Source organism: Sceloporus undulatus, chromosome 1 (assembly GCF_019175285.1).
Source record: "Sceloporus undulatus isolate JIND9_A2432 ecotype Alabama chromosome 1, SceUnd_v1.1, whole genome shotgun sequence".
Classification (NCBI taxonomy): Eukaryota; Metazoa; Chordata; class Lepidosauria; order Squamata; family Phrynosomatidae; genus Sceloporus; species Sceloporus undulatus.
The window spans coordinates 279,486,816-279,503,573 of record NC_056522.1 but is presented as its reverse complement, the minus strand read 5'-3'; the positions used below and the strand labels follow the sequence as shown (position 1 = coordinate 279,503,573).

Here is a 16,758-nt window from a genome sequence, read left to right as displayed (position 1 = left end):
AGAAATGCTTAGGGTATTGTATGTGTACATTTGTGCCAAAACTAAATCATGATCATGATCTACTACTACTTCTAGCAAATGTGTATGCAAGAATATTCAGGATGTTAATATTGCTATGCTTTGTCCAATGAATGTATCGGAGGCACTGAATGGATGTCAAATAAATAAATTGCCAGACTTCCACAGAGTAACTCAGTCAGACAGTTTTAGTTATAAATAATTGCCTTATTATAAAGTATTTTTGGAAGACTGAGCTGCACATTTACTTGGCATGGGTACATGGAATAGTCCTTTGAACTGTTTACCCAGAAATGTGTCCTGCTAAGTGAAATGAGGCTTACAACTAAGTAGAAGAGATTTATTTGTATTTATTAGGAAATACAAATTCTCTACTGCCATGCAACTCATAGCAGGGTAGGAAAACAACAGCTGTGAGCAAGGAGGGAAATATGAGGATACAGAAAGAATTTCTATGAAACAGGTGTGAAAATAAAATATATAAAATATGATGCTGAGGGAGAAAAAATAAAGCTGCCACATTGGTTTGGGCTTGGCTATGTTTTTTCCCCCTTACAGATTGGCACAGCTTTCTGATTTTTTTGGGTGGGGTGAGGGGGAGTACTATAGAAAAAAATTAGTTAGTCTGTTGCAGCAAAAACAACAGAGAATGTTGTGGTACATTTTAAATCAGTTAACTTTTTTATTTGGCATAAGCTCTAGATAGCAAGGGCTCAAGCTATCCTGCCCTTGGTGGGTGAAGAAATCCAACTGCTGCCCCCATCTTTCAAATGTTTGCCTGCTGTAAGAGGCAGGTCTGAAGAAAGGGGAGCAGCATCACTGTGCAAATGACTGTGCAAGGAAGAGAAGGCAGCATGGGATTCAGGCAGTGGGCCAAAATGTGCTTCCACATAGAAGTCTACTACATTCCCATCACATTAGCTTCCCTTGGTGGTGAGACTTATAAAAGTTCCTATCCCTAATTTTCTAATTTGGAAATTAGCTTCTCATGGTAGTGGAACATACAGAAGTGCTTCCAAAACATATGTTAATTCAGATGCTGCTGCATGTAATAGGAAACAGCCTTTCCGCTATTTTGGCCCTAGTGTGTTTGAGATAGCCTAGACCCTGATAATATTTTAATAATTAAACTGAGATCCAACAAGGAATATAGCTCCTATATTATTCTTATTTATTTATTCATTTGGCTTTTTATTGCAGAGTATTTTAAGAGAAATGGCAATTAGTCATTCTCTGTGTTCCTGTTTTCAGCTAAATTTTTGGTTTTTATGTAGTTAAGAGAAACAGTACACATTCAAGGCTTCCTTTGTTTTATATCTTGTACACAAATAGTATTAGTTATTAAATTGTTTATGCTCTGATATAGCACTTTGAGGTTTGATAGTTGTTCTTAACTTCCTTTGTATTTCTTGTACAGAAGAACTCAAAGAGAAGCTAAAACAATACGTTGATGAAGTGAATACACGGAAACCTGGGTTCATCAAGGTGGTTCGACACAACAAACAAGAGGGGCTGATTCGGTCTCGTGTTAGTGGCTGGAGGGCAGCCACAGCTCCAGTAGTTGCGCTCTTTGATGCACATGTAGAATTCAACGTGGGATGGTATGTGTCTTGCTTCTTCTGGATCTGTCTCATTTCATGGAGTTTGTTTCCCATTGTTCAGAAATTACAGGAGAGTGTTACATAAGGAGCTACTAATGTTATGTTAAATATAGACAGTGGATAACATTTTTTAAAATCCCCCCCAAAATGAATTTCTGCTTATTAAGTCCAGTGTAAGCTTTGGCCATTGATTTAGAGAGCTAATGAATGTATCTCAAACAAAACAAGGCATGCTTTCCTAGAAGCTTTCAGAAGTTTCAGAAAGTATTCTCCTTCAGTTCTGGAGGACTGGAGTGGTGAACAGCACCAGTGTTTGTCCTTTTTGAGTCAGTAGAAAGGTTCTTGCCCTCTGAATTGGCTTTCTCATATGGTCATGTAGCCAAATTCGACTATGAAATACCGTAACATCATCAAGGTGATTATTTGACTCCTAATGTGTTTGGTTTCACCCATTGGAGTCATTACTAGTGCCAATGTAACAGCCAGTGAATGCTATAGACATCAGTGAGCAAGATGACAAAGGGAAAGTTGAAGAGACATGATAGATTATCTGTCCCTTCCCCCAAATAGTTACGAAAAGTAAATGCTTCCTTAATTAAAGCAACTATTTGATTTACAATAAAAATGGAATAGAAAATGGAGATACTCACATGTTCAAAGAGGCGTGTTGCATGTTATACCACCACTGCCACCTATAGGTACAGTCAGCCCTCCATACCCATAGATTTTTTGTCCATGGATTCAACCAACCACACCTTGAAAATATTCCCGAAATATATAAATTTCAAAAAGAAAACCTTGATTTTGCTATTTTATACAGGGGACACCATTTTACTAGTCCCTTATCTATAATGTGACTTGAGAATCCATGGATTTTGGTTTCCATAGGGGGAAGGGAATCCTGGAACCAAAGCCCAGAGGATACCAAGGGCTCACTGTGTACAGGATGAATCTGTGTGAAAGCTACTGCCTATCTCAACAGCTAAGGTCAATTAAAAGCAATTGCTGAAAATTCATTGACATTATGAAGTATAGCACTGTGTGCAACAGCCACCTCATATACAGGGATTACTGAAAAATATATCTAATTTGCTTGAGTGAAGATTGATTTGGAACATGCATATGTGCCATAGCCTCTCTTCTAAAGCCTGTTGGACTGAAAAAAATTAATTCAGATATGTACACAAATAGCTCAGAGAATTATTGTATATGTAGAGTTGTATTACTGTTCTTACACATTTTCACCTGACAAAAGGATCAGAAATAATTGTTCTTCAGGGAAACACAACTGAGATGGGTTTTACCTAAGCAGAGAAGATAGTGGTTAGAGCCAAGGATTTAAAAGTACAAAATGCACATTATAAAATTTAGAATGTCAGTCTCCAAGTGCTATGTAATTTCACTAATACATTTTTCAGAAGGATGGGTGTGTGTGAGATAGGACAGAAAAGGAGAATCTAAAAGATAACATTTTAGATATGCTTCTACATATTCCTAAGGTAGTGGTTGAAAATGTATGGGAAGGAGGAATTCTTCTTGCCGTCAAGCTGGTGAAAGGGCTTGGGGTTTCAGGCTTTGCGGATGATAGCCTCATAAAGCTCTAGAAGTTTCCAGACTGCTCTTCTACAAAGACATGCTATGTCACCAAGTAGTCTACTTAATGGCAAATAACAAAAGGTTCCAAAATATTCCTGATTGACATGATTGATATTCCTGATTGACCGTGCCTATGGCCCAGTACAGAGCGCCCAAAAAGGGTGGTCTGCCAGCACCCTGGTTTGCTCCATGAGTAAGCTGCAGCGGGAAAACCATGTGGCTCCTTTGCGGAGCAAAAAGAACCCACGAAAAGCGGGTTCTTTTTGCTGCACCATAATGACACTGCAGTGTGCCAATGGCGCACTTGTGACATCATTATGGCACCACAACGTGCGGACGCTAGGCGTCCATCGCATCAAAATGGCAGTACCCATCTGTACAGGATTGAGGCACGTGTGGGCCTATCGACCTGCCTGGACCGGGCCTATATTAAGCCTGCCAAGAGAGAGGATCATCTGGGGTTGGTTTCATTGAGCATATGGACAGTTTTTAATTACAGGTGGAGTCTCCCTTATCTGAAATTCTGAATTCCGAAGTATTCCAAAAACCAAACTCTGAACTTCTTGATGATCATTTCATGGCCTCAAGCCCTATCTTCTTTGCCCACTACCCTGGTCATTGATTTTAAAAATCTCATTTTGTTTCTATTGTTGAAGCAAGAAGGAGTCCAGGATATATATTAAATCTAAAAATTATTATGTGTTCTTAAAGAACTTGGTGAAACTAAAACTTCCAGCTCTAAGCAGTAGATGTTCTTTATACAGTATAAATCAGAATTTGGACTTATATTGACCATATTCTTTGGAGGATTCTGGAGGTTTTAGTCCAAAAAAAATTCCAAGCTCTTATAATTGCACACTTACCCATGTCTAGGTCAAAGGGGGGGGGGGAGAAAAGAAATAAACTGATCTGTTAAATAAATTAAATAATCGTAGTTGTTTTCTCCTTCCTTAGGGCTGAGCCGGTACTCACCAGGATCAAAGAAAACAGAAGAAGAGTAATTTCTCCATCATTTGATAATATCAAATATGACAATTTTGAAATAGAAGAGTATCCCCTGTCAGCACAAGGTTTTGACTGGGAATTATGGTGTCGATACTTAAATCCTCCTAAAGCATGGTGGAAGCTGGAAAACACCACTGCTCCAATAAGGTAAGATACAAATTAGAGCCATATGGTGTGATGGGCAGACTATAAACGTGTGTGACAAAAGATGTTATGATTTACCATTCTCTTTTCAGGAATTGTTTAGACACTGTTGAGTCCCCATATAATAGATAATGAGGCACAAATACACCATATTAGATTTTGAAGTTGAAGTACAGTTTGGCTTCCATTTGAATTGTGTGTTGTTACAAGTAATCCCACATACAATATCCAGCAACAGTCACAGAACTAACAGTAAAGTAAATGAAAGAAGGGCCAACTTTTAAATTCAGAAAGTTTGAGTCCTGACATGAAATGTTGGATAAAATGTAGTAGAGTTGAAAACAGGAGAATACATGTGTAATCTTTCAATTAAAGAATTAGTATGAGGAAACTGGTGAATTTGAGCATATTTTTCAAAAAGGAATTAAAATCAATTTCTCCTTCATCTGCACCATCCAAATTCAATAGGTGCAACTATTTCCCACATGGAAGAGGTAATATTGTATGTTATTGCCATATAGGTGTTAAGATGAGGTATGTTTTGAGGAGAGATTAAGGGAAGAATGTATTGATGTAGTCATGATAAATTGTGTAAAATCTAATGGAGTGGCTTTGACAGTTTATACAGTATAGAGCACACAGTAACGGAGAGCCACAGGTGGTAGTAGAAGAATCATGGAATCATGGAGTTGGAAGAGACCCCAAGGACGATCCTGTCCAATCTCCTGCCATGCAGGAACACACAATCAAAGCACTATTGACAGATGGCCACCTCCAAAGAAAAAGGTTTATGTTTGAAAATGTGGAAAGTTAAAATAAAAGCAAACATATTTTTCTTCAAAATATATTTACAAACTTCTATATGTTGTGGTAGAAAATGAAGGCTGTATTTTTAATAAGCATAGCATTACTGTTTGAAACCATAATGTTTGGAGCAAGAGAATAAATGACTGGCATTTTCTTCATCACATAGTTCATCAGAAAAAGTCTCCTGTCGTTCTGAACTGACATTTTGTTATCATCACAGTGATACTGATCTATACAGAGAAGCGGGAGGAGGTATTAGAGTTTGCAATTTTAGAAGTCTTATGATCACATCAGGAACAGATGCCTCAGTTTATCACAGCTTGATTATCATTGTCCTGGTGAATGCAAAATGGTTTCTCCTTCATTCTAGCAACCCCCTGTCTCTTTTAATTAGAACCCTGTTGTCCCCAGTGCTCTTCTGTGGCTCATATATTGACAAAAGTGACATTTTTCCTTTTGCCAGCCTGCATGACAAAGTACAAGCTAGGGTAAAAGGCAGATTAATTATTCTGTTCTCAGCTGCTCTATAAATACTACGTGGGCCATTCTCATCCAATTTAAATGTCATTCAGGACTAACCAGACCGAATGCCACAAGATGCAATGTCTCTCCATTCCTAAGCATTTGTTTCCACCCATTGCTTGGCAGTATTTGAGGTCACTGTATGCACAATGTAACGAGTTGGGTCCAGTGATCAATGGAGCCACTGTGTTTTGGACAAGCTGCCAACACCCCCCCCCAAAAAAAAAACCCCTGAAATGGTGATGGCAACATAGTGCATACTTAGTAGCCCTATATAGGACATGTGTGTGTGTATTGGGGGGGGGGATAACAAGACTGGGAGCAGTGGGAGAGGATCTTGCCCAGTGGCTCCGTTCATTCATTCATCCATCCATTTATCAAAACCTGTGATCAGATTTCACACATGGTCTTACATTGTACATAGCTTTCAATTAATGTATGAATGGGGTCAGTGAGTATGATCTTGCTTGCTTACTCCCTCTCTGCCCATGCACTGATATTCTCATACTTATAGTCTTAATAGGGTTAACAGAACCCATAAGAATGGTAAAATCTCAATAGGTGCAAAGGTTCCGAGGCTGTACTCAAAGTCTGAAGGAACATAACAGTAATACATTACTAAAATGGTTTGTGCCTACTAATAGCAGCAGTCATTGTTATTCTAGAAACCAAGACAGGAAGAATAATACAGAGATAATAATTTGGTATAGATTTTGCCTGGTTTCAATACACCCTGAAGTGTTTGGTGAAATTATTCTGTGCAGTAATACATATGTTTTTTGGTGCAAAAAAAAATGTTTGTGCAAAACCCACAGATTTTTGCACCTAAAAAGTATATTTCTGTTCAAAATAATTTCTCCAAACAATTTAGAATACCAGAGGAAAACTATAGAGAAATAGTAATTTCCTCTCCCACCATAGAGGTGAGAAAAGAGTGGAAATTAATAATGAGGACAAAATAGTCAAGTGCTTATATCCCTAGGGCCTATTCACAAATTGACAGTCATGTAAGAACCAGGAGTAGTTTTAAAAAAGAAAAGAAAAGAAAAGAAACTGGAATTCAAAGGGAGAGTTTTAAAGCGAGCATGGAAAGCAAGCTATTACTGCAATGCCATTTTGTCTTCTTCCTATGTTTATTTGTGTACATGTCATAGTCATATCTAAGAACCCTGTTTAAGCCCTTTTAAGGTTCCCAAGGAGTAGCAGTGTAATCAAAGTATAGGTAAAAATTGATACCTTAACGGATTTGTTAGTAGCAATTCCAGGTTTTCTCAAAGCTTCACTGGTATCTTAAGCAGTGAGCTACTCATGGCTTGTTTCTGCTTTTTGTTTGGGAGTAAATAGTGCATCTTATTTCTGAAAGAAAGCTACATTTTTATACAGTTAATCTCATTCACAAAGAAGAGGGTCCATAAGCTAGGTAAAATGTATGGGTCGTGAACTTACTTTAAACAATGCAAACACTCTATTTACTCTATCAACTAAATTCCTGTATTCACTCTATCAGCTAAATTCCTGTATTTTAATGTCTGCTGCTATTGTTGTTTTCCAATCTAGGAGCCCAGCACTGATTGGATGTTTCATAGTGGACAGAGAATATTTCCAAGAAATTGGTCTGCTAGATGAAGGCATGGAGGTTTATGGAGGTGAAAATGTGGAACTTGGGATCAGGGTAAGGCATCCTCAGGAGAGTGGTCTCTTCTGATTGTCCCAGGTGTTAAAGGAGGGCAAAGTCCCAGGAAAAGCACTAAACATGATATGGTTAGAGTCTAAGCCTCACATTTTTTTCAAAAGCTGTGAGCTTTTGGTGAAACTGATCCCTAACTATTTCCTGTGTTAAAGTTAGGCTGTTCATGCACTGAAAAAGTGGAGAGGTAGAAATGACTGGATGCAAAATATATATATATTGCTGTCTTGATTCTTTATATTTGTTTAAAAAGATTCAAGCTTTTCCCCTGAGCAAACTATTCAATCATTGAATGGATACAAGATGAACATCATACACTATCTTTCTTATCATCAAAATGTACACAGGCTTTCTATTCATCAAATAGCTGAATAAGATGTTCTAATATATGTACTAGGCATGATATTACTCCTTAATTATTTTTCCTTAGCCTTTTCCCTGTTAGGAACATAATATGCTTTGCAGTAATAAGATTACCAATCAATAATCCATTTATTATAGTGCAAAGAAGATAGATTCTTGAGATCTCAATGCTGTCTCAGCACATCAGAAGAGAAACCAGTTAATCAGTATTTTTGACTTGGGGCAGAAAAGACAGGCAGGAAAAAGCAGCTTGAACCTGCTATTTCCAAAAGGGGTTTGAAACCCTGCTGTCTGTATTGGCTGCTCTCAAGGCAACCCAAACTGCACAGTGTAGTGTGAAGCTATGCCATTGGGTAATTTTTTTGTCACTTCCCTATCATGCATGAGCACCATCACACAAACACACCTCTGGCGATGTCTGCTGCCTAGATGCCATGCCATTGGATTGCCACCCCTTTGATCAGCCACATAGTTGCACCTGCGATCTCCACCGGTACAGGCATCAGAGCATCTGTGTGCCCAGTAAAACACGGGCCAAGCACAATCATGGAGACCTCCCCACACACATGCCCCCTTCACCCTCCATCACCCCATCTTAAACTATCTGGTTTGTGTATGTTGAATTCATAACTATTGGAGGTATCACACTTTCACTTTTTTGCATTACTGCCCCAACTACTTGGGTATGCCGGCTCTGGCATTTTTTTTTTAATACTCACCTGCTTAGGAGCATTTATATGCCGCTATAGGGTTAGGGCTAGGATGGATCGCTCCTTCAGAACTCCTCTGACATCAGAACGTTTATATGCAGTTTTGAAGGTATATATTTTCCAGGCTAAGTCAGAATATTCCTGGTTCTTTTTGCTCTGATTTTTTAGCCCAGGAGCATGGCTTCAATCCAGTTTCTACCTTCTTTGGAGGTGTATGTCATGTAAATGCTCCACCAAAGCAGATTGAAACTGCTTTATTTGGCCTGCGTGTTTCACCCCTAACACTAAAAACTTTCGGAATAAGTTTCTTCTCAGTCTATTATTGTAGAATTTTAATTTTTCAATTCCCTGTTAGTTGTTTGATGCCTTGAGTAAGGGCACAGTAGATAACTGCCTTGTTCGGTAATAATTCCAATACTATCCATGATGTTTGTCATAACCAGTGTTTTCTCCTGTGATGCTTTGGACATGTTTTTAAAATCTAGAATTTTTACATATCTTATTCTTCAGACATTACAGACTGATTAATCAAATTTTCCAGCAAAATTAAAAACATTCCATTTGAAAAATATCCCTTTTTGTTTCCAGAAACTAAAACTCCTAATTATCGGAAGTATTAGAAAGTACAGTGCATCCGCATGATACGCGGGCATGATATGCATGGCTTTCAGCATATGCTGAAAGCCACATCTGAAGAAGCCTTGGCGCGCCCAGGAAGAAGTAATGGCACATGTGCCCGTGGCACGTGTGCAGCACCGCACTAAGGGCTGGAGCCCCATTATTTTTAACGGAGCTCAAGCATATGCGGAATTCCCCTTAGGCGGGGGGGGGGGGGAGTCCAGAACAGATCCCCCATGTAAGGAAAAGGCCCATTGTACTTACATTCTCCTGTTTAATTTAGAAAGATATTTGTATTCATGGGAGCACTGATAAGTTGAATGTAAGTGTCAGTCTCTAGTTAACTGAACAGTAAGTGTACTTGTCAATCCACTTTATGTTAGCTTCACTTTCTATGTGGAAATCTGGAATAAAAATGAACTGTGTTAGAAAACTATGGAAGTTTAACAAGCCACAGATTATAACAAACCTGGCACTATGCAAAGTTGCTCAAATATTTCAAAAATATTGCTGAAGTAATGAAGTTGGGAGAAGACTCATTGACCTTTTATAATTAAGATTGTCTAGGTAAAATGAAAACTTCTCCAAGTCACATCTCCTTGTTTAAACATAGTTGAGCCATTTTAGATGCAGATAAAAATGAGACAAATGTGCTCTTCCTTCACAGTCCCAGACAGAGCATATTTATTGACTACTGAGTTTGTATAAGCAAACAATTTCTATTCGACTCAGTGGCATTAGTTTATTAGCAACAATCTATGTGATTTATGTATCTCATTTCAGCTTCTCTAAATATCTTTTACAAATGTAATACTGCTGGTGGTTGTTGGGTTTTGGTTTTGTTTTGTTTTTAAAAAAGATGGCTAGTTGGATTTGAGTGTAAGTGAAAATATTCTAAGGAAGGTATCTGGATTGGTTTGAATATTTTTTTAAAAAATAAATAAATTTTTGAACTGTGTCATACAAAGATTAACTGCACACAGCTGATATCTGTTTTCTGTGGCTTTCAAAATCATCAGTATAGAACACAGTCCAGAAGATAAAGATGCATAGTATATCATAGGTAGATGCAGCTCCTTCAAAACCCAGGCATAAACTTTTTCACCATATATGGGAAAATCTGCACACAACAATCTGCCATTCTCAGATATTTAGTCTTCAGGGAACTCTTATCACATATCAAGAATTCCTCTGGGGAGCTGTCCACAAGAGATATTGGCTGAGATAGTGAAGGGCATAACTTAAATGTTCCACTGGTTGAACTTCCTAGATTCCCCATTTAGTTGCTGTAGCGCCCCCCCCCCCATGTCCATTCAGTCAAATAAATATCAGGCTATGCCTCCATAGCCAGATACAAAGCGATAAAATAATCTGCTGAGATCTGTCAAGGTTCTCCAGAGAAACACAGATGATGTAACCATTTTACAACTGGCTATAGGGATGGTAGAGCAAACATCAGTAACAGCACATACTTCTGCAGTACTCCATCATTCCATGAATGGCCATGGGGTGCATGTGCAGCAGTTGTTGTTAATGATGATGGTGGTGGTGGTGGTGGTGCTTCTTCTTTGTCTTCGTCTTCATCTTTCTTCTTGCTTATTTGCCTTCCCTATGAATTGAGGCAGGGAACAACAGATTAAAATAGAACAATAGATGGATATATAAGACCACATGAAAACATATAATGATGAGATGTGGAGTTTAGGTTATTGGAAATGAAGGAAGAGAATACCAACCTCCACAATGACACCCCCCCCCCCAAGACAATATGGACGTACATTGGATCTCTGCAGGCATGTGTCACTAACAGGAAGCTGGCCATAGTCTCTTTGTGTACAGTAATTGCTTGGCATATTGGTATAATTTTTATCCATACACACTGAATGACAGCTTTGCCTGTTGGGCATCATTTTTGTCCCCATACACTCATACACAGGTACTCTACCAAATATTTCAGAAGAAGATCTGCAGCAATGAGATAGCTTCCTTGAAAGCTATCTTTCAAGGAAGCACACCTGCCATATTTGACCTTTTCAGTGAGAAAACCTTGTTAAAATTCTGAAGAACCCCAGATTTTCCCAGAACACAATGTGAAATTAGATATCAGCCTATGGACAATACAATCTTTCTGATGAGACTTATATTTTCTCAGTTACAAAGACTGTTATAAAGTCAAAGACACAATCTATAAGTAGGTGGTAAAAAAAAAAATCTACCATATTCAGGCTGCAAAATGTATTCTCCTGGCTTTCATTCTATACTTGCTCAGTTGCTCTCTTTCCTTTTGCTTTTTAAAGATGAAGCATTACTGCAACAGAAGAGAGGGCAGGTTACTCACATAGGAACTTTACAGACAAGAGACAGGAGCATCATCTGTAGCTGCTAGCAGAGGGTCAGAAGGCTACTCCTAAAAGCTGGTTTCACTGCTTGAACTTGTATGCTCTTCTTGAAAATATGACACTGATTTTGAGCTGAATGACTTGCTGTGTCTTTACACTAGCAAAGAGTTTGATCAATGCTACCCATGAGACTTTGTAATAATTTACATGACAGAACATGGCCCCAGAGCTCTAAAGTAAAACATTGGCCAGTCAGTACAGCTTACTTTATGCTGAAATTAACAGCAAAAAATCACACTGATGGAAAGGGCCCAAGCTTTTATATAATTGAATTTGGGTGGTACTTAAATATGATCCAATGTTATTTTATCTCCCCACATGCACACACACACCAGAGAAGCTCAGCTTGACCGACATAAAACTATTTTCATCTCTAAAACAACACTGTGTGAAATGGTAACATATTTTCTCTACCTCTACTCTGTAAAAAAAAAAAATCATTTTTCACTTGCATCAAAATAACTTACATCACTGTAGTGGACAGATAATCATAGCAGTATATCATTGATTTTTCATACCCAGTTCAGAACTAACCTAAATAATACCAGGACTGATGAATATTTACAATGCAGTATTAAAAAGAAGCATAACATTCCTGATGTCAGATACTCTATGAATATTTTAGAGCTCTGAAAGTTTTTTTTAAAAGAATTGTTACTGTTACTTGTCATTGATTTTCTCTATTAAAATACATTTCTGGTTGTGCAGTTTGCTACTTCTTACTTTTCCCATTACTTTGAAAATCCATCTTAAAACTAACATGGCAGTTTTTGCTAAGTGCCCTCAAAATGCTCCCACCAAGGCTGGTTTTACCTCTAATAAGAAACAAGATAAAGTATAATACTAGTGGTGCAGGAAAAGTAAAGACTTGATCAGGTATTCTAATTTGCAAAAGGACCATCATCAACATCTAAATGTAATAGTATTATATTTAGAATCCCATTAGTCTACCATAATGGGCATACACACACACACACACACATTCCCTAGTACCAGTATTGGCCCCTACTGTTCTGGGATCAGTGCCCCTGATAGTTATGGTGTGTGTGCTCCTGCCTCAGCCATCCTTCCCTCTGGCTTATGGACAGGGATCTCTGGGACTGGTAGTTCTTGAGAACATATCATGGAAAGAAGCACAAGACTCTGTCTCAAGCTACAAACTGTGGTATACCTACAGAAGCAGTTCAGTTCTAGACCAGCATGTCCAGAACAGTTCTTGTTTTACTCTGATACTACTACTGATTGATTCTTGCCAATCTCAAAATGTAAGGTATGGCGATAGATACCGTATATACTCGACTATAAGTTGATCTCATGTATAAGTTGAGAGCAAGTTTTGGGGCCAAATTTATGGATTTTGATATGACCCATGGATACGTTGAGGGTAAAACTTAGGGGCATGTAGCAAAGGATCTAAAGGATGAAGCAAAGCAAAACAATGGCACTATCCAAACCGTCGATTTGCGCCGGCCTGGATTCATGCTAGGGTGGCCCGAGGGCAGCGCCACCGCGTGCCCCGCAACCTTAACACGTTACGGCGTCATCAAAATGGCGGCGCCCTGTCTACATGGGCGCTGCCATTACGACGTGACGGACACATAGTGTCCACACATCACGTCGTGCTTGCGACATCACAAGTGCACCATTTGCACACTTGGGCGTCGCAAGCACAACGAAAAAAGAACCCACTTTTTGCAGGTTCTTTTTCCGCTGGTGGGAAGCCACGTGGTTTATGCACAGCGGCTTCCCAGCGGTGGAAAAGGAGGTGGCGGCAGACCACCCTTTTTGGGCAGTCTGTATCCCACCAATGTCAAATAACTTACAAAATTTCAGCAGACATAACTCTTTGTGCTTACTCTTAAGGCTGGATGGATGAGAGAGTAGAGGGGGTCAGTGCTTCCAAGACAGAATATACTGTTGCCTTTCACAAAGGGATGGTTCTTTCTTTTAAATAAGAGTTAAGATACAGTACTTACATTGACCCATAGATAAGTCGACGCAGGGTTTTTTGGTCAATTTTTTAACCTAAATTTCTAGACTTATACATAATTAAACAATAACAATAAATTAAACAAAATAATACCAACCAACAAACCACTGCAACTTCAGTTCTAAAGAAAAGGGGGCTTTGGAGACATTACTGAGGAAGGGGGAAATCCTGAGATCCTGAGGCCGGGATATTTTAGTCTGGGAAGGCCTGCCTGAAGAGGTCCGTCTTGACGGCCTTTTTGAAGCTGTCCAAAGATGTTAATTGATGGATCTCATCCGGCAGGCTGTTCCAGAGCCTGGGGGCGACAACAGAGAAAGCCCTCCGGGAGGTCGCCGCAAGCCTCGATTTTTGAGGCTGCAACAAGTTCCTCCCAGAGGACCGGAGAGCGTGGGGAGGATTGTATGGGAAGAGGCGGTCTCTGAGATAGCTTGGACCCAAGCCATTTAGGGCTTTAAAGGTAATAACCAACACCTTGTACTGGGCCCGGAAACCAATAGGCAGCCAGTGGAGGGACCTCAAAACCGGAGTGATATGGTCCCTTCTGGATGTTCCTGATACAAGCCTGGCTGCCATGTTTTGAACCAGCTGTAGTTTCCGAACCAGGCACAAGGGTAGTCCCATGTAGAGCGCATTACAGAAGTCAAGGCGTGAGGTTACCAGCGCGTGCACAACAGTCTCGAGATCCCTTACTTCCAGAAAAGGGCGCAGCTGGCGTATCAGCCGAAGCTGATAACAGGCGCTCCTGACCGTTGCATTCACCTGATCTATCATCAGGAGCGACAAGTCAAGGAGCACCCCCAGACTGCGAACGCAATCACTAGAGAAGAGTGTGACCCCGTCCAGGACTGGTGGTTGCAACCCAGTTCTTGGTTTCGGGGCCGCTACCGTGAGCACCTCCGTCTTGTTCGGATTCAGCTTCAATCTGTTTTTCCTCATCCAGCCCATTACCGCCCGAAGACATTCATTGAGAGAAGAGATGCCATTAGAATTCGAGGCCAACGAACGAGACATGGAGAAATAGATTTGGGTGTCATCAGTGTACTGATAGCACCCAGCACCATAACTCCGTATGATCTCACCTAGCGGCTTCATATAGATGTTAAACAACATTGGGGACAAAATAGCTCCCTGAGGGACTCCACAAAGGAGCTCCCTCTTTCTGGAGCTACTGTCCCCGAGCAGCACCCTCTGGGACCTGCCTGAGAGGTAGGACCGGAACCACTGCAATGCAGTGCCTCCGATACCTAATCCCCCCAAGCGGTCCAGGAGGATGCCGTGATCTATCGTATCGAAAGCCACTGAGAGGTCTAAGAGCACCAACTGGGTCACACTACCCCTGTCGATGTTCAGACGCAGATCGTCAGTCATGGCAACCATGGCAGTCTCAACCCCAAAGCCTGTCCTGAAGCCGGTTTGAAATGGGTCTAGATAATCAAGCTTGGAGCTGAAGAGCAACCGCCCTCTCGATTACCTTGCCCAAAAATGGCAGCAAAGAAACAGGCCTGTAGTTGTTCATATCCAGGGGGTCCAGGGAAGGTTTTTTCAGAAGCGGCTTAACAGCCGCTTCCTTCAGACAAGCTGGAACATGCCCTTCACTAAAGGATGCATTGATGATATCCTTGAGGAATCTCCTCAATGCATCCCCCCCCTGGACGGCCAGCCATGATGGGCAAGGGTCGAGAGGGCAGGTTGTTTTCCTCACCTTACCAAGCAGCTTGTCCACGTCCTCAGTACTCACTGATTGGAGCTGATCCAGAATAACTTCGTCGATGGAGTCACTGGACACCTCGCCTATAGATTCTGTTGCAACAGTGGCGTCTAAGTCGGCTCTTATCTGAGAGATTTTATCTGCGAAGAAGTTGTTAAATGCGTCACAGCAGGCCGTCATCGGGTTAAGCAAGGGATTTGGCGCAAGAGGTACCTGCGTCATTTCCCTCACCACCTTAAACAGCTCTGCTGGACGGGACTTTGCAGACGCAATACGTGCAGAGGAGAAAGCTCTCTTTGCTGCACGAATTGCCTCCCGATAGGAACAAAGAAAGTTCCTATGGCGAGTTCTGTCAGATAGGATTCGAGTCTTCCACCACCTACGCTCTAGTCGTTGTCCGAACCACTTCATTCTCCTAAGCTCTGGTGTATACCATGGCCTACGATTTGAAGCGGATTGGCAAGGACGCTTGGGAGCGATCGTGTTGATAGCCCTGGTAAGATCGGTGTTCCAGGTATCAACCAGAGCATCAACAGGGTCACCGGCATTCCCAACCATTAAACCCTCTAAGGCTCTCTGGAATCCTATTGGTTCCATTAGCCTTCGAGGGCGGACCATTCGAATGGGTCCACCACCCCCGGTGGGGCAGATATTGCTCTTAGTGCCGTCTTGACCAGGAAATGATCCGTCCATGACAATGCGGAGGTACTTACCACCTTTGCCCACGGATATTCCTGTTCTGTACTAAAGACCGCATCGAGTGTATGACCTGCACAATGTGTGGGCCCAATGACCAGTTGGGATAGGCCCATGTTTGTCATGGTCTCCATGAACTCCCGAGCCGCACCTGTTAAGCTGGTCTCAAGCGGAATGTTGAAGTCCCCAAAACTAGAAGCCTGGGGGACTCCAACAGTAGCTCAGAGACCAGCTGTGCCAGCTCAGTCAGGGAGTCTGCTAGACAACGGGGTGGTCGGTAGACTAGCAAAATCCCCAGACTATCCCTGGTGTTCAGGCTGAGATACATACACTCGAAGTGGACTGTGTTCCGGACAGGTATCCTGGTCAAGGTCAGGTGGTTCTTGTGAACCAGAGCCACTCCGCCCCCCCGCCCACTTCTCCTCACCTGCTCACTGACAGAATACCCAGCTGGGAGGGCCTGCGCCCAGGTGACTGCACTATCCTCTCCCAGCCAGGTCTCTGTGAAGCAGGCCAGGTCGGCATCCTCATCCAGGAGGAGGTCCTGGATGATGTGGGTCTTGTTTTTGACCGACCTGGCATTGCAGAGGAGCAGAGTGAGGTTCTGTGGAATGGTTGGTCTGCTCTCCAAGCCATTCTGAGAAACAGAGGGAACTGAAGGCGGGATAGCTTTCAAGCAGCGATCCCGTCTTCTTTTGTAACATTTGTTCCCTCTATTCCAACCATGCCTCCCATTCCCCAGCACAACTCCAATGGCCGCCTTCGCCACATTCCCGGCCTCAGGTGGGGTGGTGGAATTCAGAGCCGTTGGCAAGATAAAGTGATTGGGACATAAATCAGGCCCAACCCTTTGGCCCCGTGGTCTAACAATCAGGTGGCAAGGGACCTACTGGC

At 41.3% G+C, this 16,758-nt stretch overlaps 1 protein-coding gene and 1 long non-coding RNA gene across 4 annotated transcripts in view; one reads left to right on the top strand and one right to left on the bottom strand.

Annotated features, from left to right (window-relative positions):
- Positions 1 to 16,758, top strand: part of GALNT18 (polypeptide N-acetylgalactosaminyltransferase 18) — a 418,358-nt gene that overhangs the window by 298,457 nt on the left and 103,143 nt on the right. For 2 of the 3 annotated variants that reach the window (XM_042446013.1, XM_042446015.1), the window contains exons 4-6: positions 1,436 to 1,619; positions 4,170 to 4,367; positions 7,251 to 7,365. In XM_042446013.1, the coding sequence (XP_042301947.1) occupies positions 1,436 to 1,619; positions 4,170 to 4,367; positions 7,251 to 7,365 (497 nt within the window). The remainder of the gene's footprint in view (positions 1 to 1,435; positions 1,620 to 4,169; positions 4,368 to 7,250; positions 7,366 to 16,758) is intronic. The other variant, XM_042446014.1, reaches the window with a different exon arrangement.
- Positions 9,350 to 11,364, bottom strand: LOC121919429. Its single transcript, XR_006101477.1, has 3 exons — positions 11,288 to 11,364; positions 10,544 to 10,680; positions 9,350 to 9,475 (listed from the first exon to the last, which is right to left on the bottom strand). It is a non-coding gene; the product is annotated as an uncharacterized LOC121919429 (long non-coding RNA).